Here is a 23,858-nt window from a genome sequence, read left to right as displayed (position 1 = left end):
CATGGATAACTAAGAGAAAGCTCTGCTTCCTGATCTTTTATGTCCCCTTCCTTTCCTTCTTTCCTTGAGGAAATCACCTGCCCAGATTAAAAATCAAAAAGATTGTCAATGCAGAAAGGTTGCAATGAAATTTTCCTACCATTTCCTTTTTTTAAAAAAAATTGGTGCTGCCACACAACCAACAATGAAGATGTAACACTACAGAAATTACAGAGAAATTAATTTGGAAATTTTCCTAGAGGAAAGAGATCCGTTTCTTTGGCTGACCCCTCAGGTCAAAGATTTGTCTCAGAACGATCTACCTTGAGGTAGATTTGCAGTTTCAAATTTTCTGAGTGGAAATGGAGCTGCCCAAAAAATACACCTTTATCAAATTTGAATCAACAGAATTCATGTTCAATATCAGTTCTACAAATGAGCACAGAGTAAATTTCCTCTGGATAGTGAGCAAAGCCATGGTCTGGGTGGCTGCAGTGTCCCCACCACCAAATCCAGGTTTATGTACAATAAAATGCATCAGCAACATCCCTTAAACTCCTGTTTTCCCTGGCTGGCTGTAGAACATTCCCAAAATGACAAAAAACAACAACATCACTTTCTGAGAGACTTCCACTAATGAAGCTTTACTTTGGGAATTCCCATCCTACCTTGTCCATCACTTCACAAAACACATCTGGACTTCCACAGATCTTCACAGAACGTGTTCCTGGCATTACAAAAACTGGGATCTAACTTTAGGGATCTCTTCAATTCCTACAAAAGCAATGGGACACATTCCTTAGGGAGAGAGAGTCTGCCCACCTTAGAGAGGACTGTGACCAGGATTCCTTCTCAGTCTCGAGACCAACTCCTGTGAGGCACCTGGGAAAGTAGGAATGAGAGGAGACAATTCCTGATGGTTTTGGCTGGATGAGGAGAACTGAAGCATTTAGTCTGAGCTTCTGTTAGATTTGGAGTAGGACCAAACCCAGAAATGACAGGTCAGAGTGGCTGGAGAAAAAAATCCAAACAACTTCTTAGAACCAGAAAAATATTCCTGAGGATCCCTGTATTTCCCAACCATGGCATTGGCCTTGCTTTTACAGAGGAGACAGTTTTGATTTTGGGGGAGATGGTAAAATTTTGCTTTCCTCTGAGATTTCAGGGCTGAAGTTATAGGAATGTCATGATTGGGAAAGAGTTAAAAAACCCATAAAAAAACCCAAACCAAACAAAACCACCCCACACCATAATACGTTCCTCTTCTCACGTTAACCATGTGAAGTTCAAGGGAAAGTACCACATTCTGCACCTGGGATGGAGCAACCCTGGATGTAGAGAGAGACTGGAATTTTCACACTTAAATTAAGTAGATTAAAATAAAAAAGTGCATTATAATTCAATAGAAACCCTCTGTGGACATGGGTACAGCACATTCCACATGATAAAAAACAAACAAGCAAAAAATCCAACCTAAATTAAAAATATATATTAATATTATATCACATCTGAGGTTTGGAGACTTCGGGGTCTTTTCCAACTTTAACAGTTCCAATTCCAACTGCTCTGCTGCAGAAACTCAATCCCCAACTCCTCACACACCACATAAACAAAGGATTTTAAGTCAGGTCTAAAAACTGCACAGAAGTTGGATGTCCAAGCTGAATTTTCTCTGTTTCTGCATTTAAGAAGCCCCCAGCCTTGAAGACAAATTATCTGTAAAAGATTCTAAAAATTCTGTCTCCAAACCACATCAGCCACAGAGGATGAACCTTAGAAATGAACTTGTAAGAAAGCAGCAATTACATTCTTAAGCATTCTTAAAACCAAAAAACCACACAAGTCCCAAATTGTTTACAAGTTTAATGACTTCAAAATCTGCACTTTTCAATACAAGCTTAATTTTTTCTTTTAAAAAAAGCTTATAAAAAATTTAGCGTAATACTTCTGCTAATACAACTATAATTTTTTTTAAAAGAATATTTACAGAACTCCAAGTAAAAAATAAAACTTAAGCAAAGGGAAATTTCGGCAGAAAGTAGCTTCAGCTGGCAGTAATATGGCTTCCTGATTGCTGTACTGATCAACAGGAAAAAGGGGAGAAACACTGGTATAACAGATTATATTTTATGTTTGCAGCTTTGCACAAGCACCCCATGGTTTAGGAACCACCACACATTGGCAAAGCTACTAAAGAAATATCTACCTTCTATCTGTAAACACGTTAAGAAAGATTTCATAAAGACTTATCAAAAATCTGAGCTTAAAATCTGAGTGCAAATCAATTCACATTATAAACACCTGTAATTGGAATTACTGAATTGATTTAAAAACTGGTTCAGGGACTCTTAAGGTTATTTCCTTGTTCTTGTGGTGGATCTTGTCCTCCTCTCCATCCCTCCAGTGATCTGAGCTGCCCTTGTATCTTCTTCTCCAAGTTTAGTTTTGTTTCTTCTTCCTCTTTGTAGAGACCCATTTTCATCATTCCCTATTTGCACATGGAAAAAATGTCAATTTGTATCATCAATCAAACATTTCTCACAAAATTCCATCTTCACCTACATTGTTTTGAAAGGAAATGTCCCCAATGACAACATTCCAAAGATTACATCTCTGAATTCAACAAACCAGATACCAACCCCACACTTCTGAACATCCAATATCCTTTAAGTTGGATCCCTGAGGATTTACAGCTATTTCTGAAAGTAGGTTAACATTAATGAGAGCACCAAAACCAATTAGCTGCCATTTTAGCTAAAATTCCTTCCACTGATATGTAAAACTAAAACAGAACCAACACCAAAGTCCTGCAAAAATGAAAACAAGAAGTTTTATGGCAGGAAATTCCTGGCCTTGTATCGCTAAAGAGCTGCTGTCATTTCTACTTTGAGGCATTTCATTTGATAATATTTTCTAATTGGGAGTTTTTAAGACAAGCTGCAAATTCCAGGGAATATTTTAGGTGGCAGCAGGAGCAGGGCAGTGACTGTCCCCCTGTGCTGGGCCCTGGGGAGGCACCTCCAGTGCTGTGCCCTGTTTGGGTCCCTCAGTTCAGGAGGGACATGGAGGGGCTGGAGCCTGACCAGGGAAGGGAATGGAGCTGGGGAAGGGGCTGGAGACCCAGGAGCAGCTCAGGGAGCTGGGATCTTGGATCTTTTCCAACCTTCACACTAAACGATCCCATCATTCTGTGATCTCCATCAGCAGCCCCCAGAACTCTGCACATGATTGCTGTATCTACACAAAACTCAGCCAACCTTAGGGGAGAGAGTTAATCCTTGCCTCACCTGATTTGAACTTTTTGGGTGCCACATCCTCTGCTGGCAGCTGGCATTTCCTTCTGCGAGAGGTGGGGGCTGCCTGTGGAGCAGGGTCACCCTCCTGGCCTTTTCCAGAGTGATTCCCTTCAGAACCAGTGGATGCTCCACTCAAATCCTGAGTTTCCAGAGTGTTGCCATTTTCTGGCAAGTCACTGCTTTTATGGGGAGAAGCAGAAGTAGCTGCCTCTAACGGGAACTCCACCTTCCTCCTATTATTCTTCAACTGCCTTGTTCTTCCCTGGCGTGGATTCTTTTCTGGAGATGCATCTTCACTTTCTTCAAGAATCCTCTTCTGACCTCTGCCTCTGGGCAGGTTGGGTTTTCCCCTGAGAGAAGTGGAAATTGTTTCTTCAGAAGCAGGAGAAGTTTTTTTCCTCCTGCCCACTCTTGATGGATTTTCTTTTGCAGGTGGACCTACTTCCAGAAGTTTACTTTGTTTTTCAGGAATTCTCTCTTTACCATCTTCTGGCAAACCTTGAAGTGAGGTGGGACTAAGAGCCAGTGAAGTGTTTGCTTGCCTTGAGCTCTCTTTTACAAGATCCATATTTTCTTGGGAAGAATTGTCCAAACTCTGTTTAGCTCCTCTATTGTTATTTTTTCTACCACTCTGCTTTGACAGGACCTGGTTTCCCTGAATAGAACTTTTGGCTTCTATCAAGGGGGCAATTTCCTTCCTCCTGCCTCTTCGTAGCTGATTTTCTTTTCCAGATGGATCACAGGGAACATTCTGCTCTTCTTTGGGAGCTTCTTCTCCATCACCTGCCGGCAATCCACGTTTTCCCCGAAGAGAGATGGAATTGGTTGTGTGTGATGCCAGAGCAGTTTCTTTCCTTCTGCCCCTTCCTGGTGGCTTCTCCTTTGCACAGGACACTGCTTCCAAAGGCACACTTTGTTCTTCATGACTACCCTCATCTTTAGTTTCTGACAAGCCACATTTCCTCTGGAGAGGAGCTGAACTTGTTGCCTCTGCTGCTGGATCCACCTTTCTCCTTCTGTCCCTTGCTGATGCGTTCACTTTTGCCTGTAAAGTTTTATTACCCAGAGCTGGATTCTCATCTTCTCTCTCTGCCATCTTTTTAGCATCACCTCCCAGCACCCCACGTCTCGTTCTGACAGAAGGAGATCTGGTCTGAGATGCTGCAGCCGCCTCACGTCTCCGCCCCCGTCTCGGTGGATTGTCCTCTGCTGAAGAGGGAGCAGCTTCCAGAGCTGATCCTTGCTCTTGTGCAACAGCCTCATCTTCCCTGTGATCTGCACTCAATGTTTGTTTTTCCATAAAGGCAGGACTAGCTTTTTGTGACACGGAATCAAGTCGCTGTCTCCTGCCCCTCCTTCCCTGGGAAGGAGGATTTTCGGAATTCTCATGTTGATTATCTTTGTCAGTCATCCCTTCATCACCCTCAGGTAAAGTTTTTCCTTGAATTGCTTTGGAACTGCCTTCTTCAAGCTGAAAATTAACTTTTTTACCTCTTCCTCTTCTACACATCACTGCATTTCTTTGTGCTGGATTCCCCCGCAGGATTTCAGTTTGCTTTGCTTTAAGTATTCCCCGTTCATTTCTCGTCCTCCTTTGACTGCCCTGAGCAGGACTGGCACTGTTTGCAGCAGGGACTGATGTGCCACCTGGGCTGGGCTGCTCCTTCCTGGCTTGGGCTGAGCTGACACACACAGAGCCCACGGAACCCTGGGGAGAAGATTCATCCACTTCTGCTTCTGACTTAAATTTGGGAGTAATTGGTTTTAGGCAGTTCACATTTTCAGTAAATTCATCAGCTTTTTGCTCCAAAGAGTCTTTTTTGCCTCTCCTGTTTCTAGTCCTGTTTGTTTCCATGTTCTGAGCACTGACTGGCATTTTGTTTGTCTCTGCAGAAGGTGACTCTGCCTTTAATCTTCGAGCTGCCTCTGTTGTTTTTTCCTGAGCATTTTCTGTTTCACATCCCTGAGATCCTTTCATCTCATTTTTCACGTGGGATTGTGTTTCAGCATCAGTTTTGGTTGATGTTTCCTCAGTTTTCTGAATGTTTTGTGTATTTTCAAGTGTGACCCCACGAGTGTCTGCTTTTATTTCAGCTGAGTGCTTTCTGTTTCTAGTACTTCTAAAAGACTTAACTCTTCTCTCTGTTGCCTTCAGTTCAAGTTTAGTGCCATTTTCAGATTCTTGTGCTGTGACAGCCTCAGGAGCTTTGTCACAAGCCTGTTCCTGTCTTTGGGTAACCTTTGGGGATGGGTCTTTACGAAGCTTTCTGGTTGCTCCACGAAGGTCTCCAGGAGAAGCTGCTTTACCTTGGTCATTCCTTGCTCGTCTCCCTCTTTTTGGTGGAATCACTGGTTCTGTGTTCTCCACTCCTCTGCGCGTCCTCCTTGGTGACAGGGGCACTTCTTCACTGTCCTCTATCCCACTGTCATTGGCTTTGCTGTCAGGATTATTTAAACCTATTTGCAGCTGACAAATTTCATTCTGAGTGTTTCCAGCTCCTGTCTTTGTGCCTGGATCATCTTCAGTTTCACTGATGCCACAGTCCTGCAAACTCTGCTTGGTATTTGCAGGTGCTTTTTGTAGAACTGAAGAATCTTCATTTGGATGTTCTAACTCCTTCAGCCCTTTCCTTTTACCTCTTCCTGGTCTCTGAGCAGCTCCAGGTGGTTCCACAGATGAAACAATGTCAAGCCCTTCCTGATCAGGGTGCTTTGGAACAACTTGTACACAACGCTTTGTCCTCCTTCCTCTTCCTTTGTTTTCAGGTGTGACCACTCCCATCTCCTCTTGGGTATCAGGATGCTGCAATTCCTTTAAACTCACACCAATTTCACTTGGCATTGCTGCAGGAGGAGGTTCAGCCTTCCTTGGTCTGCCCCTTCTGGGTCTCTGGGTATGCTGCTCTTCACCAGTTGAGTCCTGTTGAGAATCTTCACCTTTTCCTTTCTTTTCTAGAACAGGGTAAAGAGCACAAACAAAAATTAGACATTCCTGTGCCTGATCAAAGTATCTGTGCATTTCCATTTTCCTCACAGAGGCATCTTGCTCAAACAAATCATACAATAAATAAAGAAATATTTAACCAATTCCTAGATTAAAGGCCAGGCTTCTGACTGAAGTTGATTTATTTGGACAGGTCAAAGAGAAAAAAAATGATCTTAGCTCAGGAAATAGCTGGGCTCAGTGACAGAGGTTTAAACAAGATTTGAACTTCATGGTAACATTTATGATTTTGTATATTCATTATTCCTCTAAGCAAAATATTTGTACTTACCATGCTTCTGACTGGAATTAGAACCAGGAGGTGCAAATTCTTCCTGAGAATCCACAACATTTACTGATCTGACCTAAAGGAATAAAAAATAACCAATAAATGCATGTCTGACAGCACAAGAACTTATGGACCCAACCAAAACCAGATGAATGTACAGCAATATTTATAAAAATTCTTGTCAAATCCTTTTCTTTACAAATTAAATCAGTTTGTGAATATGTCTTTTTATCTGATACAAGCCCACAAACATAGCAAATTTGATCCTTGCCATCTAAAGTGAAAGACAACATTGTGGAGAGGTTGAGAAGTGACTAAATGAATGCTCAAAGGGAATTTGGGGTGTTGAAGAGAAATTGAGTGCTCTGTAGTGTTTTATTGTAGTTCTAAGCACTAAGCCCAGGGATACTCAGCATTTTACCTATGGAATATGAGAATCGAAATAATTTTTTTAGAAAACGATACTGGCAGTGATGCCAGCACATCTTCTGCATCTTCACACTGAAGATCAAGATTCTTCTCAGAATAAAAACCAGTACCACAACAAACCAGGCTGGGCACAGACATCACCAAGCCTGACCTACTGATTGGAGAACTTCACTTTTCCTACCTCTAATGGTCAGTGTGGAACAGTGAATGAGATGCTGGGACTGTCTCTTTTAATTAATATTAAATTAAATTAATTAATATTAATATTAAGCTTATCATTTTCATATTAAGCCTGTTTCTCATGATACTTTTATTTACAATCTTTAAACACTCCTTTGTGGCAGGTCCCTTCAAATAAATACATTATACCACACACAATGTAGCTGTCCCTAAAAATTGTTGCAAGATACAAGGTGTCTTATTTGGAAGTCTAAATTCACTTCAGCCACAGGCTTCGAAGTCTAAGAACATCACTTCCAACAGTTAAAAGTATTTTACCTTCATTTCCTCTGGGGTCCCAAACATTTCAGTCACTCCAGCATAGTCCACTTCAGAATCAGAAGATTTCTGCCTGGGTTCTGCCATAAGCCTTTGCAGGCCCACAAAATCCTCCACTGGTTGATGTTTCTCTTTAGGAGACTTCATTAATCTGCTAATTCCAAACATGTTTTCTATGGGCTCAACCTTCTCCTTCGGCGTCTGGAAAATGCGGCTGATCCCAACCATGTCTTCCACAGGTTGGGATTTCAGCTTTGGGGTTTTCTTGGTTGAAGTCACACCTGGCACAGCTTTTACTGCTTCCCTGCTCTCTACTGGAGTCTCCAGCAACTTTTTCAAGGCAATTTCATCTATGACTGGTTCCAGCTCTTGCGGTGGGGTCCTCAGGAGCTGCTTAATGCCAGACAGGTCCTCCACTGGTTCTGCCTTCCGCCGTGGGGTCCTCATGAGCTGCTTGATACCTGACAAAGCCTCAACAGGCTCCAATTTCTGCTTTGGGGTCCTCATGAGCTGCTTGATACCTGACAAAGCCTCTACAGGCTCTAATTTCTGCTTTGGGGTCCTCAGGAGCTGCTTGACACCTGACAAAGCCTCTACAGGCTCCAATTTCTGCTTTGGGGTCCTCATGAGCTGCTTGATACCTGATAAAACCTCTACAGGCTCCAATTTCTGATTTGGGGTCTTAAGGAGCTGCTTGATGCCTGATAAAACCTCTACAGGCTCCAATTTCTGATTTGGGGTCTTCAAGAGCTGCTTGATGCCTGACAAAACCTCTACAGGCTCCAATTTCTGCTTTGGGGTCTTCAAGAGTTGCTTGATGCCTGACAAAACCTCTACAGGCTCCAATTTCTGCTTTGGGGTCTTAAGGAGCCTCTTGATACCTGAGAAAACCTCTCCTGCTTCTGACCTTTGCTTAGGGGTCCTTAAAATCTTCCTTTTGCCTGACATGACCACAGCTTGCTTCAACTTCTGCTCTGGAGTCCTCCTTTTATTTCCTGATTTCACCAGAGATGCTGGTTTTTTTGGACTTACTGCCAAACTATCCACACTATGTTTGTGCACAGCTTTTCTTTTTTCAGGAGTTTTTGTAGCTATTTCATCAAACAGAGATGGAGATGACTCCTCTCTCAGAAAGCTGAATATGCCTGGACACTCTTGCCTCTGCTCTGAAGCATCTGAATTATTTAGTGGTGACACCATCATCTCTCCTGAAATAAGCAGTAGATTTATGTCATTTGGAAAATAAATTATGCAGAAAATCCAAGCATTTTAATTGCTATATATATAAAAAAAATATCTAATTCCAATATACCCTTCTAGAAAACAAAATCCAAACATGTGCATTGGGCATTCAGGTCTGAAAGAGCTCGTCAGCAGCTTGAAGTTCCATACCAAATAGAATGAATAAAATATCCTACTCAGAATTAACTGGAACTACATTTTCTTTTAATACCTGATAAATCTCAATGGTTCCTTTCATGGGTTGCTGGATCCTTCACCTCAGTTAAGTTTGCCTAGGCTGAGACTGCTGCTAACCCATAATATACTTCAATATTCTGTTTTTAAAATATCAAACCTACCAGATTCCTCAGGAGTGTGCAAGTCAGAAATGTCCCCTGCAGCCCATGGTGGTGTAAAATCAGCATTCTGAGCAGCAGCCGAAGGAAATGTTCCTCCTCCCTGATTTTCTGGAGTTTGGAACATTTCAGTCATTCCTAGAAATTATATTTTGAGGAATGAGCAGATGTTTTGACAAAAGAACTGCACAGCAGGCAGATGAAGTAACAGACTTTAAAATCTGACCTGTGAAGCTTTCATCCATATCCATGTTTAGCTTCATCTTGGGATTTTTTACCACTTTAGGGACGTGTCCAGCTGACCTGACTGTGGTGGAATAAGCTCTACCCACAACTATGGTAGCAGGTGACTCTGCATGACCTGTGCTGAAGTGATCTTTTATTTTCTTCTCTGGAGTCTGTAAAAGGGGAAAAAAATAAATTATTAAACAAAGATTCATGGTGAAAGAGGTGCTCCTTCCATAATTTATAATCTGTCATGGTGAACTGGGAGGTTCCAGAAGACTGGAGAATGCCCAGTGCCAATGAGGGTTGCGAGACCCAGCCAGCCTGAGTTTAGGAAAGACAGGTCCTGCCTGATTTTTATGATCAGAGGTGGGTTTCCAAGATCTTGGAGGTCTTTTCCAACCTTAATAATAATTCTGTGATTCCTTTTGTACCAACCTCCATTTCCCACATGCTGTGAGAGACATCAACTCCCATTTTACATCACACCAAGAGCTCAGCTTCTCGATCAAAATCCATCCAAGCTGTTTGGTGGTTATGCAAGAAAATAAAACAAAAAGAACACACACAAAAAAAGGATACCTTTGGTGCGTGGTCTCTTCTTTTTTTCAGGGCTCTTCCTTTATGGACACACTTTTTAGCAACCTTTGCCTGTGGTCTTGCAACTCCCAATTTTACCACCTCTGCCCAAGATTTTGCAACTACAAGAAAATGAGAAAGAACCACTTTAACTCTCAGCTGTGTAAATGGAAGTTCACAATTATTTCCTTACAATTCCAATACATTTTCTTCAGTCTGGCAGATGAAAGGTTGTTGTTATCTGATAATACCTGAAGTGTTCTCTGAAATATTCTCAATTTGAAAATCCATTTTCAGCTGAAGTTTAAGAAGAGTCCAAGTACTCAATGTGGCTTTCCACACCAAAACTATGAGCTTCACACAGTGTCAAACAGCTCAGATCCTCCAACTGAACATTGACCCAGTTCCTTCCTCTCTTTTTTGGAAGGAACTCAGTTTTCCCAACAGAAAGTTGCCTTGTTTATTATAGATGAGCTTTACTCTGGTGAGATTTAACAACAGAAGAGAAATGAAGAGAAGTTTCTTTCACCACCATCCTGAGGAATTTCAGTTATTTATTCTGAATTTAAATCTACACAGACTTCCCATAATTTTTCTTGTATCGCCTTCACCTTGTGACACACTCCCAAAATTCCCAAAGCAAGGTAACCCTCATCACAGCATCGTTCTGTGCACAGCAGTGGGAGCAGGGAATTACAGCTGTGGAATAAATGAAGCTGGAAGTTGTAGGACACCTGCCTTGTTTATTTCAGGAAAAAAAAGCTATCAGAACACAGGGATCATATAAAAGAAACAATTTTTTAAAAATAGAGATCAAAAGGAGAATGCTGTTCCTAAAGAAAAGGATGTTGTTATTCTCTTGTCAGAATTGCTATGTCAGTCTGTAAATAAAAAGAACTTTGAAAAGCTGACATTGCCAGGGTGTGCAGGATGCAGAGAAAAATGCCAAGCATCCAGGAAATTGTCTGCAAAAGCACTGGAAACTGTTTTATTTTGGATCTGAAAATTTTAAGAGCTGTGATGTCCTTTTCATATTACAGAAGGAACTGATGCAGTGATATTAAAAAGCACATTACAAAGAGGTGGTGAGAAATTGAATGCCACTGATATTTGTCAAGAGCTCTGCTGCCATTAAAACGGACAGAATAATAAAGTAATAAAATTCCTGGGTGAATGGGGAATTTGACTTTGTCAAACTGATTTAACTAAAGAAAACAGATGACAAATACATCTTACTTCAAAGTTTATTCAAAAGTCAAAACTTGAAGAACCAGAACTTTCCCTATTCCAGTTTCCAGTGCTGTCAAAACTATTTCAAATCAGTGCTCAACACTGGGAGTTTTGAAGATTTGAAAGTAACACCCAGTTACGATCCTGTTTTTTATCAGTTATGTACCACTTGGAGCAGTTAAATACAGCCCAGTTCCTGGGCAGTTTGTGTGCCTTGCATAAAAATAAGGCACAAAATAATCAAAGTGAAGCTGCGTTGCTATAAAATGTTAAGTTTTTCAAAACAAAACTGATGTGATAAACATGGTTTAGCTTAACATTACTTGAATTTGACAGATTTTAAAGATCAAGGCTCTAACCTTGCAAAAGGAATGTTAATTTTACCATTTTTCAACTTCTGAAAATTAATATTTGTCTTTAAATGAGTTTATAGATGCTTTAATAAATTTGCTCTATGAATGAGAAAATGCAATACTTTGCACTTCCAAGAAGTCCAGCAGATTTCAGAAGATTCACCAATTACTTGGTGGCCTCTGCATAACAAAACAGATCTTTTCCAGTTTGTTTTAAAGCATGAAAGTGAATATTAGAATTAACTGTTGAAACCAACCTAATAAATTGGCACTGGAGGCACCACTTCTCCTCTTGGCACTGATAACAGCCACAGCCCCACCTCTGCTCCTCCTGGCAGAGCCCTTCACACCCAGCTGGGCACCTCTGGCTGACTTGGCAGGTGTCACTGTCACCAAGGCTTTGGCATCTTGGCTGCCAGGAGAAGATTTTGGTGTTAGTACTTGGGCATCACTTCTCCCCTCTGGATCCAGGTCTTCTGTGCCAGCATCCTTCTCCTCTGCAATTGGGAATGGTGTGGGGGGCCGGGAGATGGAGAAACGCCCTTTCCTCACAGGGGCTGGAGAGCCTGCAGGGATTTTGGGTGTTGCCTTCCCCGAGGCAAGGGATGAGGCACCTGGGGACTGCTGGGCTGGGGAATTTTTGGGTGACCTTTTTTCTTCCTGGTAAAAAAAATACACATTAGTGAATGGAGGATATTTCCTTCTTTTTCATGAAGTGATCTGTCCAGGCAAATCCTGCCTGAGAGTTGGATTTTACTATTTCAGGAATGATACAGGAAATGATTCCTAAACTGTTGATCAAGTCTGGGCTAAGTTTGGCAGCAGGCTTTACCTTACTTTTGATCCTCACACTTTCCCATCCTTACCCTTTACCCATCCCCAGCCACCAATTAAATCATTTTATGTCAATTTTAATTTCAGATTGGTTGATTTTCAATTTTCAGCCTGATTTTTGCCTTGTGTGTTTTACCCACCCAGTAAGCAGCAGAGTGACCTTGCCAATGAACTTGGTTGTACTTTCACTTTATAATTCACCTGCTTTTGCTGATGATTCTTTGAGCATCCCAAAACACTAATGAGTGACACCAGCATGCATCACACAAGGCTTACTACTAATTTTGAATTAATAAGTAATAGAATACATACATATAGAATAGAATTTATAAAGTCTGATCACAGTAATGGACTCACAACTTGATTACTCTTAACATTTACCTGATCTATCAAGTGCTTCAAGCCCTGAGCCTTTTTGAGCACGGCCCGAGGAGAGCTTCCATTGGGTAAACTCCTCCTGGCAGGGAGAGCTCCTCTTTTCAGGGGAGAGTTGGGAGGCAAACTTTTATCAAAGAGTTCTGGACTCAGATGACCACCAAAAGACACTCTCTTTCTTTTGCCCAAAGTCTGAGGGAGCATTTCACCACTTTTCCTTTTCTGAGAGATTCTTCTGGTCTTGCCTGAAAAGAACAATTGAAACGACTTTCAGATATCCAAGAATCCAAGGCAGCATTTTAACCTTTCCTTGCGCATTTCAAAATTGGAAACAAACCCAAAGAAATTTGCCTTAAAGGGAAATAGATTAAATCTAAGATATTTTATATACATTGTGTATTGTTAAGGTCAAATGTAACCCCATGATAAATATTTTACAATTAGTATCAGTAACTGGTTCCACATTTTATCCACTCAGAAAAGTGCTACAGAATTTCTCTAATACCGAAAACAAGGCAGGAGATCCAATGTATTTACCTGAGTCTTCCCCATGCAAGAGGCCAAAAGTTTTGGTTTCTGAGCCAGGCTCAGTGTCTCTCAGCTCAGCAGCACTTCCAGGAGACCTCTTGGCTGATGGTTTCCAAGGTCTTGTAGCACTGGCATCTTCCAAATCCTGGTTTTGGTGACAGCTGTCCATGGCCAGCTCTGCTGGAGTTCCACTGGCTTTTCTGCCTGAATTGTGCTGTTCCTGAGCAGTGTTTGTCTCCAGTGCTGTTTCAGCCAGCACTCCAGAGGTCCTTGGCCTTCCCCTCTTCCTTCCAGGTGTCTGACCAGCAGGAGATGCCATGATCCCTTCTGAAGCCAGTGCCTCTGAATGGGCACTTTTGTCCAAGGATTCTTTACTTTCCCTGCTGTTTCTTCTGGGACTCTTGGAATTAGGGAGAGAGGCAGAGGTTTCACAGTGTCCCACCTTCAAGTTATCCACGTTTGCCTGATCCCAGATTTCTTTCAGCACTTCTTGGGCAGGTTTTCCTGGTGTTTGTTGTTTGCTGTTTCGTCTTTGCTTTAAGCATTTGTCATCTGGCAAAGGCAGTTGTGTGTTATCAATTCTGCACACTGGATCTTCCCTTGGAGCTCCAGCTGGGATTTCTGGAAGTGACTTCAGTTTCAGTGACCCACGCCGTGGGGTCCTTGGAGTATCAGCATTTCCAGGATTGATTCCAGTGCTTTCTTTGGGAGGTGACACGAAGAGAGAGCGAGGACTCTTCCTCCTGGGTGTTGGTGTGTTCAGCACACGTTTACCTCCTCCAGCAGCACGGGACGTGGGGGTTGTGGGGCTGCTCATCGTCCCTTTAGCTGGACAACCCAACCTTTCTATGGAGCACTGATCCAGTAAAAACAGGGAATCCCTGTGGTTCTCCTTGCTGGGTTTGGGTGTAACTGCAGTGCCTTTGGATCTGCCTGGTGTCCTTAATTCCTTGGGATCCTGCAATGGACTCTGAGCAGCATCTCCTGACACCTCCTTTGAAAGGGGAGTTGTTGGAGTCCTGGCAAAACTCTTCCTGGGAGTTCTTCCTCCAGCTGCTGACACTTGATTGAACCCTGGGTTGCTTCCTTCTCTTACAATTATACATTCTTTAATATTTTCCTTCCTGCCTGTTTCTTTTCCGTTAGCTGAACTGCCCAGATCAAAAGGACAACTCAGGGATGCAATGGGAGCACTTGGTTCTGCCTGAACATTCCCAGGGTCTCCTTTTGCAGCTTGCTGAAAGGCAGATCCCCTGTGCAGAGGCTTCTTCACTTTCACCTCATTTTTCACATCTTCATAGAGTTGACTAAAGGGAGACATTTCATTTTGCTTTTTAAGAACATGATGTATTCTCTGTGAAGATTTGGGTGTTTGGAGTTTGATGGGGAAAGCTTTAGGAAGGTTTTCCTCTGGAGTCTGTTTATTTTTATTGGCATTTTTTTCTTCACACTCAGCATTATCTACAGAGAAAGCAAAGAAAAACAAAAATACAGATGCAGAGTTACTTCAAAATTGCAGAACTACAAATACAAGATCCATAAATACAGATTAAAAATTCTTTATTTTCCCTCCCAAAGATCTTCCTGGCCAACCAGGATCTATTGAAATGGAACACTTAGAAGAAACTGGGGCTTTTTGCAATGGAACAAAAACTTGTAGGAAATGATAAGAGAGCCTTTTATCAGGATTATTTAATACAAGAAGGATGGGAAGGTGACATCCTGGCATTTAACCAGTCTGGGTTATAATTACCCAGAATTTGCAGCTCTGGATTTTTCTGGTTCTACAGGAAACAGTTCTTGTAACCAATTATTTCAATATATACCATGTACCTCCAGAATTGTACTCGTTTCAATTTTTTATTAGGCAAGAATGCATGAGATAATGCAATATTCGCTTAAAAAAGGTGTAGCTGTAGGTTAGCAGAGCAGTTCAAGTTAAACTTTAATATAAACTTAATAAAGGTGAATTCACAGCATTTAAACATGATGGGATAATCACTGACACAGCCAGCTGTACTCAGATTGGAAAGTCTTAAAATGCTTTTTTCCCCCTCTTTTAGCTTTAATTCTAATGCTAATAATAAACACAGTTAAGGGGACAAAAGCAAACAAAGCCCTCATAAAACAGGTACCAACCTGAAGCATCAAGACTTTTAGCTCCTGAAGTTTTTTTGTGTAATAATTCCACTTCTGCCACCTGCTGAACATGAAGAACCTGTAAATTTGTACAACATTACAGCAGAGCAACAAATATTTTATACCTTACCTTGCAATTCTACATTGAAAAAAAACTATTTATAAGAGAATATGCATTGTCCCTAAACAACTTTAAAGTATTCAAATTAAATCCTTGAACTTTTCAATATTTAACATTGGCCAATACATTTGAGCCCTAGAGAGGAAAAGTTTTATCGTTTAAATTCTGAGCTGTCAAAGGAGCTGTAAAATAAGAATAAAAACACTTGAACCTCCCCTTCTTACCAAACCTAGTGGAACATTTACTGCACTGTCTTAGTAACGTCATGAATTATTATTTACCTATTACCAGAATCTGACACATTTTTGACTAAAATTTAGACTAAAAGTTATTAAACTTTTAAAAGTATTTATCTGAAAGAGTTAATTTGTATTTTTAGACAGAAAGGCAGTTTAGGGCTGAAAAGTTACTTTTTAATAAGAAAACAGAACAAGGAAATAGAAAACCATGTAGAAAACTAGCAGTAATATATTTGTAAAGAAAAATCCCACAGCTACAAAATTACCTGCAGAGTTTCATCTTTTGGAGATCTGGAACGCCTCTTCTTCGGAGTTGATTGCAGAGGATATTCAAACCTGAACAAAGTTTTTAAAAATACCATTTTTGTCATGTAATTGATGACTGAATTCCTATTATTAAGAGGAATAACCTAGGAATAGTTGTCCCCTCCCAACAAGGCACACATCTCCATTTGAAAGGCTTTAGCAACTTAGAATGACTTTAAATTTCCCCCTAAAACTGACAACTCTCAAAACACTATCAGAATGATCTCTCCAAACAATTTGATCTTTATTGATTTAGCTTAATGTAGTCTAAGTGATAAAAAGAGAACTTTAAGCATGATGAAGTCCTGTAAGACTTTGTAGAGAAATATGAACTGAACTTCATTAATTTCCACTCCGGAATCAAATAATTAGAGAGCGTGGCCCTGGCACGCACCTGAAAGAACGATCGATGATGGTTAACACATCTCCGTGCTTCAGGGGAACAGGCTGCTCAAAGCCAGCCCCATTCAGCTTCGTGGGGTTCACCGCGCTTAAATTAGTCAGGACTGCCTGAAAATCAAACACAAATGTGAGTGACCTGCTGAGATGAAGGAGGCAATGCACATTCCAGTGAAACATCAGCCTCTCACCTCCTTGTTCTCGTTGATCTCGATTTTGCAGTGCTCGTTGGACACCCAGGGCAGCCGCATGCGGATGTTACATCCTGTGCTCCTGGGGGGAAACACAGGGGCAATGTCACACAAAACACACGGAAATCTGCTGGACAATTAGGGCATTCCCCAAAACTTCAGTTAGTAATGGTATCAGCAGCACGATGTCTCTAACTGGAAGAAAATTAACTACCTACGTCTTTTTAAACTGGCAAAAAATTGCAGCTCACACTTCTCAGCACCAGAGGACTGAGATCATAAAAACAGTGAAATACCCAAACTGTGAAAAAAGCAGATCACAACAAGCTGAGACACGGCTACAGCACAGCTGCTGCTATGGCATTACTTGCTTCCAGATTTTCCTGAGACTTGTGGAATATTTTCAGACAAAATCAGCTGTAAAAGTCATTCTCAGGCTTACATTTCTGATCTGAGACTGCAAACAGGTAACTGGACTCTTGGTCTCACCTGCAGAACCACTTTTACCTTCTTAAAAGTTATTAGTGAGTTAAAACATGTTTATAAAGGTCCAGACTTCTCCTTTCTGTCCTTTTCTTAAGCTAATCTCTAATGCTTTTGATTTGCTATTGGTCTTATCACTTTTAATCTCTTTTCCGGATTTCCTGTGGTCAGAAAATTAAAGCCAATCAATGCAAGCAGTTCTGGCAAGGAAATGAGAAAGAGCAGTAACAAAATAAGGTTCAACTTTCTACTCTTGCATTAACCTTACTCCAGTATCACCTTCCCTCCTCTGAACACCATTCCTAAATAAACATTTTGTAAATAAGCGTTAAAAGACATGATCTGCAGGAACACACTCATTATTTCAATGCATGCAAGCAAATTCTCACCTTCCAAATAAACAAGAAGTTGAGGTGAGTGGATAAACCATTCCATCGATCCCATTCCTTCTAATGACAACGATTTTCCCATAGCGAGGCATCTTCAAATATAAAGAACCTTACCTATAAAAAACACCCAGATTACTCATCCTAATCATGATCTATATATTTATGAGAGTAAATTGATGTAAATTTTTATGTTTCATTTTGATCCAGAGATGAGGTATTTTCCAATGGACAGCAGAGGAATCTCAGTACTATTTATAAGTGTTTCCCCGTGTAGAAAACTAGGAATATGTTTATTTATTGTCAGAATTATTTTGATATTCAGGAGATCTTTGTTACCCATCAGAACCTTGGAAAAGTTCAGGAGCAACAAAGATTTTGCCCCATAAGCAACTTCAAAACTCACTCCTCTTCACCTAAATCTTAATCTTTCAATCTCTTATCCAACTGGAAACTTAGATTTGAATTTAAAATAGAGACCAACTGATTGTAGTTCTATCCCCTGGGAAAAGGAGGGGAGAGTGGCATCAGCTCCCCGGAGCAGCGGCAGGAACAGCTGGGAAGGAGCGGAAATTGGGCGGCTCCTGAAACTCTGTCGCAATCTGGCATAAAAACCCCAAACACACAGAGCAAGCAGGTGCGCGTTTATGTATTTTCATATGATGCATTATTTAATGTATAAATACCATTACCACAAGCGATCCTCAAAGATGCATCTTTATAAACACTCTGCTTGAAAGCAGCAAGGCAAAACAAGGGAATTAAATGCAGTTAAGAGAGACTGTTATGGATTTTTTTGGTGGGTTTCATGCGATAAAACACTTGTTGAGAACAAGACACAACTCTGAGGGGAACCCGGCAGTCCCTTCGGCTTTTAGGGAACGCAAACAGTCGGTGTCCTGCACTGAGAGCACCCTGTCCCCGGCAGCCACCAGCTCCAACAAGCCAAAAAAGCCACAGGAGCTGCAGAAACCGAAACTTATAAACCCAGGCTTCACGCGGTCACAAGACAAGTAAACACTGGGGGAGAAGGGGGCAACAGCCACCATGGCAGGGGGACAGAGCCACAATAGGGGAGGGGGGGTAGGTGGCCACCGAAGCGGGGTGTCAGGCGGCCAAACTCCTCCCCGCGGCACCCGTCACCCCACAGCCGCGTCCCCCCGGCCCGGCTCCCCTGCCCGCCCGTACCTGTGTCTGCCGGAGCGCTGGCGGCCGCCGAGGGGCCCCGTGTGGCGGCGTCCGACGCGCGCCCCCCGCGCTCCCGGCACGGCGCGTCGCCGACTGAGCCCTGCTCCCGCGCGCGCGCCGCCCCCGACCACTCGCACCGCGTCCCCCCTTCCGCCCTGTGTATCCCTCCGCCAGGCTCCAAAATGAACCCGCCGGGCGCCGCGCGGACGGACGGACAGGGAGCCGCCGCTGCCGCCCGCGCCTGCCGGCAGCAGTGATGGCTGAGGGACAGCACCGAGCCCGCCCGGCCGCGACAAGCGGCACCGGGCAGAGGGACTCTTTTACCTTTGCTCCGTGTCGGATCGGCGGAGGGAGAAAAGAACGCACTGAGCTGACGGTTGAAAATTCGAAAAGGAGCGCGGTGGCCTCTGATTGGCGGAGGGGGGCGGCGCGCGACGCGGAGCGGAGCCAATGGGGAGCGGCGAGGGCGGTTTGAGTTCAAACGGAGGCCCCGCCCCGTGGGGCCGCTCGCGCCTGAGGCAAAACCGGGGCAGCGGCCGCGCGAGGCCCCTGACGGCGGGACGGGCACGGACTGGGTCTGTCACCGAACCTGTGCCTGTACCTGTGCCCAGCCTGAACCTGGGCCTGGATCTGTACCTGTGCCCCAGCCTGAACCTGGATCTGTACCTGTGCCCCAGCCTGAACCTGGGCCTGGACCTGTACCTGTGCCCCAGCCTGATCCTGGATCTGTACCTGTGACCGAACCTGTGCTCGTGCCTGTAACTGTACTTGAGCTGAACCTGTGCTCCGTCCTGAGCCTGGATCTGTACCTGTGACTGAACCTTTTCCCGAATTTGTACCTGTGGCCAAGCCTGTGTTTATACCTCTGCCTGTATCCGTACATGAACTTCTACCTATGCCCGTGCCTCAACCTGTACCTGAATATCAACCTGTACATGAACCTGTACCTGTGCCTGAATCTGTACATGAATCTGTACCTACAGCTGTACCGGGATCTGTGCCCATGACAGTACCTGTGCTCATGGCTGTATCTGAACCTTTGTCCATACCTGTACCTGTACTCGTATCTGTCCTTGAGCCTTTATCTAGCTCTGTATCTGAACCTATACCTGAACCTGTGCCTATATCTGAGCCTAAACATGTACTTGTAACTGAACCTGTCCCCAGACCTGAACCTGTCCAGGCTGATGGAGCCCCTCTCGGAGGGAGGGGGATTTGCAGGGGGCTCAGTGGTCCCAAATTCCCACCTCAGATCAGGAAAAAGCGCCCAAATTCACTTTATATCAATTCAGCTTCACTTAGGCTTTATAAAGTGATTTAAGTGTCTGTGTTTAATCAGATTAAAACACTACTAGCCACAGAAATAGTATTAGCCACAACAATAAGGGGGAGAAAAATAAAGGGAGCGAGGATGGAAAGGGGTGAGCAGCAGTAAAAGTTAAATTAGTATTTTAAGTCCATTTTAATCAGCAAATTAGTTACCTTCATTTAGACATAAAACTCATCCCCATCTCTGCTCCTGAACAGGAATTTGTTACTGACACTTGAATTTCAGGATCCATGAGGCCAAGAATCAACATGAGCACTGTGTTGTTCTGTGTTTGAAGACAAAAGAAAATAATAACAACAACAACACTGTAGTATTGAGATATGAAAATGTGACCTTCATTCCAAGTTTGATGCTTGGGAAAGGGATACAGGACAAGGTCATCCAGCCTTTTGTGCTTCAGGGGATAAAATCCTACTATTCAGATCTTTTACAAAGCAGAACTTTTGATTTTACTCCTATTTTATTATCTAGCTTGCCTCAAAGACTATTTTATGTGGCGTGATGGCTTTAGATCTGATACAGATAGATGTGAACAGCTTTTTAAATATTTCTTTTCAATTAAATGACTTTGAAGTCTATTTCGTAAGCTTTGGTGGGCCTTTAATTTAGTTCAGATTGTTGTTGTTATTATTATTGTTGTTGTTGTTTTTGTGTGCTACTGGACAATCTCTAATTTAGATGTAAACCACACCAAAATCAGGATTCTATTTTGTATCTAATTGGTTATCACTGCTAATTAACAGCTGTTAAAAAAATCCTTTTTGGGGGTCCTGAATGACGTATCCAAAGCAATCAATTTACAGCAGAGAAACTCTTTGAAATTGAGTTTATTGCAGTCTCTGCCAGCCCACATGTGATCAAACAGCACAAATAAATAAATACACCTGCACTTTGGCAATAATTGTGTTTTCTGGCCTGATTTACACTGGTGTCACAGCCTTTGTGATGTGTCCTTGCAAACACAGCAGTATTTAGAGGAAAACACAAATTATTACAAAGGTTTTCAATCAGGCTCCAAGAGCAGCAGTGCTCTCTGAAACAGCATCTGTACAAATATTTGTCAATGTTGATTTACAGGAGGAAAAAAAAACCCTATGAAAACCCCCATTTTCTTCAAGGTTTAAATTTGCTGGTAGGTTAATTTGTGAACATTTAATTTAGACAAATACACCTGAATACACCATGAAGTAAAACTGTCAACTGTCAAAAATGAGGAGAAAAATAAAACCAGTGCCTGGAACTCCTTAAAAGAATTTAAAAATCAGCATTTTAATTTATCACATGAAGATCCTCATACAGAGTTATTTATTCAAGTGTCTGAACAGGTGGTTTGGAAGCACTGAATGAAGCTGAGTTTCTCACATTTGTACTATCAGTGGTTTTTACTTTAAAAAGCACAAAATCTGGTTAAAGCTTTCCCTACATTAAGGTTTTTATAAGGTATAAAGTAAATAAATATTCCGGCTACCCACACGATGTAAAGCCAAGTCCAGAGATGAGAAGTCATATGATTAACCCTGAAAATTAACAGTTTTGCAACAAATTTCTCTCTTAAAATCCCAGTTTATTACACTGACACATCATTGCACCCAGGTTTTTTGGAGTGCTTGTACTCTTGCACAGAACCTGATTTTGACAAAGGATTTTATGTGAGAGGAATCTGCATAAATTTAGGAACAAATGGGATGTTTCCAAATTTTATCTATCCACAGTTAAGAAATACTTTGAAATAATTAATGTACCTTAAATGGTGAAAGAACATAAACTACTAAGGGAAAAACTTTTTAATATGATGGACACACTGATATTTTTAATTCAAATCTGTATTCGAGGAATCTAAATTAATCTGGAAAAGGAGCTTTCTAATTGTCCTTCAAAGCCAGGGAAGATGACTGGGAAACAAAAGTCACAATGTCTCAGTGAAATATGTCAGGTTTAAAATGCAAATTACAACTTTGCAGTGTGTTCTAGGTCTGTGTAACAGACTTGCCAATTCCAAAAGATTACAAAACCAGTCCCGAGGATGATGGACTCCAACTCCTGTCCCCAACAATCCCACCCTGTGCCTGATCTGGGAATAAAATCCTTAATCCAGGAAATTTTGCTATCAGATTTTTACTCCTGAAGGTGACCCTAAAAGGGATTTTGCATCTCCAAGCCAGTCCTTTTGCACAGCTGAGTTAGGAATTTGTACATTTTATTGGGATTGGGACTGGGACTTAATTCCCCAGATTCAGCAAATGACCAAATTCTAGAGTACGGAATTTCCATGCATGCCTGCAAACAAGGGAGGAGACCAGTTCCACAGGCTGCTTCCGTGGAAACAGATTCTGCTCGATCCATAGGCTGCCACATGAATCATAAAATCATGGAATGGTTTGGGCTGGAAGGGACCTGAAAGCTCATCCAGTTCCACCTTCCACTGCCCCAGGCTGCTCCAAGCCCCAGTGTCCAACCTGGGCACTGCCAGGGATCCAGGGGCAGCCACAGCTGCTCAGGGCACCCTGTGCCAGGGCCTGCCCACCCTGCTAGGGAACAATTCCTGCCCAATATCCCATCCATCCCTGCCCTCTGGCACTCCATGCTCTCATTTAGCCCTCTCACCTTCTCCATAGGTTCCCTTCAGGTTTTGGAAGGACAAAGTTTTTACAAAAATATCAACCAGAAAATATGGTGCTCAATAATTCCTTCTCAAGCTCTTCCCATTTGGGAGAGATTTCCTTGCCTTTTGTCCACCCAGCTGGTGAGATGTCCCAACCTGGATCTTTTGTTCCATAAAATGCTGGAGCAGTTTCTCATGCAATGGAAACAGGTGAAAAGAGGATTCTTTGTGCAAAGAACTTCCCTGGCAAGGTATCAACTCGATTAATGACTGAGTAATTCCCCTCCTCTGTGCAGAGCAGCACAGAAAATGGATAAAAGTCATTAGAAGGAAGCTCTCACCAAGAGATCTAAATTACATCCTAATCCTTTAATTCCTCATATGAAGAACACTCCCCGGGAAGTTCAGTGGCCCAGAAAATTCTCAATTCAACAATTTCTCCATCAGGCAAAACAGAGCTTGACATTTGTGCAGAGCAAACACCTCTCTGATCTGCCTTAGTTTATACTGTTTAAATATCCCATTAAAATAAATATATTTCATGGACAGTTAACAATTAAAGTGTACTTTTTTTCCTAAAAGTTGAGTTTCTATAAACAAAAACCAGATAAGGAACCAAGTCTTAATGGTATCTTTTTGTAATGCTTAAAAGTAGGAAAAAATTGTAGGGAAAAAAAAAGTAGGAAAATTGTATCACCAATAGAGTATAGAAATATACATGTTTGCTGTGTGATCAACAATTACAATTTTCAATATTTATTTATAAATAATTAATAACTGATAAATATTTGAGATTCTTCTGTTTTCTGAGACCACACCAAGGCACCTGCTTGTCCTCACACACAGTTACCTTTCCAGTGGTCTCATAAAAGTACGTGACCAAATCACAAAATATTTTATCAACTCCTTTGGAATAATTAAAAAATATAACAGCTTTTACATGCAATGGCAAATTAGAATCAGAGGCTTTTAAATTTGGAAAAGATCATCAAATCCAAGCATCAGCAGTTCACCACTAACCCATGTCTTCAGTGCCATATCCACACATTTTTGAACACTTCCAAGGATGGGGGCTCCACTTCTGCCCCAGGCATTTTCCTAACACTTTCAAAAACCCTTCCCATGAAAAAGTTTTCATTTCCAAACCTCCCCTGGCACAATTTGAGGCCATTTTCCCTCACCCTGCAAATATTAGAGCAGCGCTCAGGAAGGACATGCAGAAAAGTTCTTCCCAACAACTGTGGGGAAAAAAATCCTAAAAACCCACCCTGAAGAGGCATCTCCCAAATGGGAGGTTTG

General features: G+C 42.0%; 1 protein-coding gene across 2 annotated transcripts; it reads right to left on the bottom strand.

Moving 5' to 3' along the window:
- Positions 1–1,850: 1,850 nt before the first annotated feature.
- On the bottom strand, positions 1,851–18,659 carry MKI67 (marker of proliferation Ki-67). 2 transcript variants are annotated; one of them, XM_083866814.1, is made up of 16 exons: positions 18,628–18,659; positions 17,443–17,556; positions 16,571–16,652; positions 16,375–16,490; positions 15,941–16,010; positions 15,315–15,393; positions 13,185–14,636; positions 12,654–12,892; positions 11,696–12,098; positions 9,859–9,977; positions 9,278–9,449; positions 9,055–9,189; positions 7,475–8,682; positions 6,551–6,623; positions 3,267–6,227; positions 1,851–2,467 (listed from the first exon to the last, which is right to left on the bottom strand). In XM_083866814.1, exons 2-16 carry the CDS (start codon positions 17,532–17,534, stop codon positions 2,334–2,336), a joined length of 7,335 nt encoding a protein of 2,444 aa, XP_083722940.1. In that variant the 5' UTR covers positions 17,535–17,556; positions 18,628–18,659; the 3' UTR covers positions 1,851–2,333. The 2 variants fall into 2 exon arrangements, with proteins under 2 accessions (XP_083722940.1, XP_083722941.1); XM_083866815.1 differs by having other exon boundaries at positions 1,851–2,439.
- Between the last annotated feature and the right edge of the window lie 5,199 nt (positions 18,660–23,858).

This window comes from Zosterops lateralis (genome assembly GCF_965231275.1).
Source record: "Zosterops lateralis genome assembly, chromosome: 8".
In the NCBI taxonomy this organism is placed as follows: domain Eukaryota; kingdom Metazoa; phylum Chordata; class Aves; order Passeriformes; family Zosteropidae; genus Zosterops; species Zosterops lateralis.
This window is presented reverse-complemented; position numbering and strand designations above follow the sequence as displayed.

Coding starts and splice junctions, on each gene's coding strand:
- MKI67 (XM_083866814.1), bottom strand. CDS start 17,534: ATGCCTCGCTATGGGAAAATCGTTGTCATTAGAAGGAATGGGATCGAT. Junction 16,491..16,570: donor AGATCAACGAGAACAAGGAG/GTGAGAGGCTGA, acceptor TTTGATTTTCAG/GCAGTCCTGACTAATTTAAG. Junction 12,893..13,184: donor CTTGCATGGGGAAGACTCAG/GTAAATACATTG, acceptor TGTTCTTTTCAG/GCAAGACCAGAAGAATCTCT.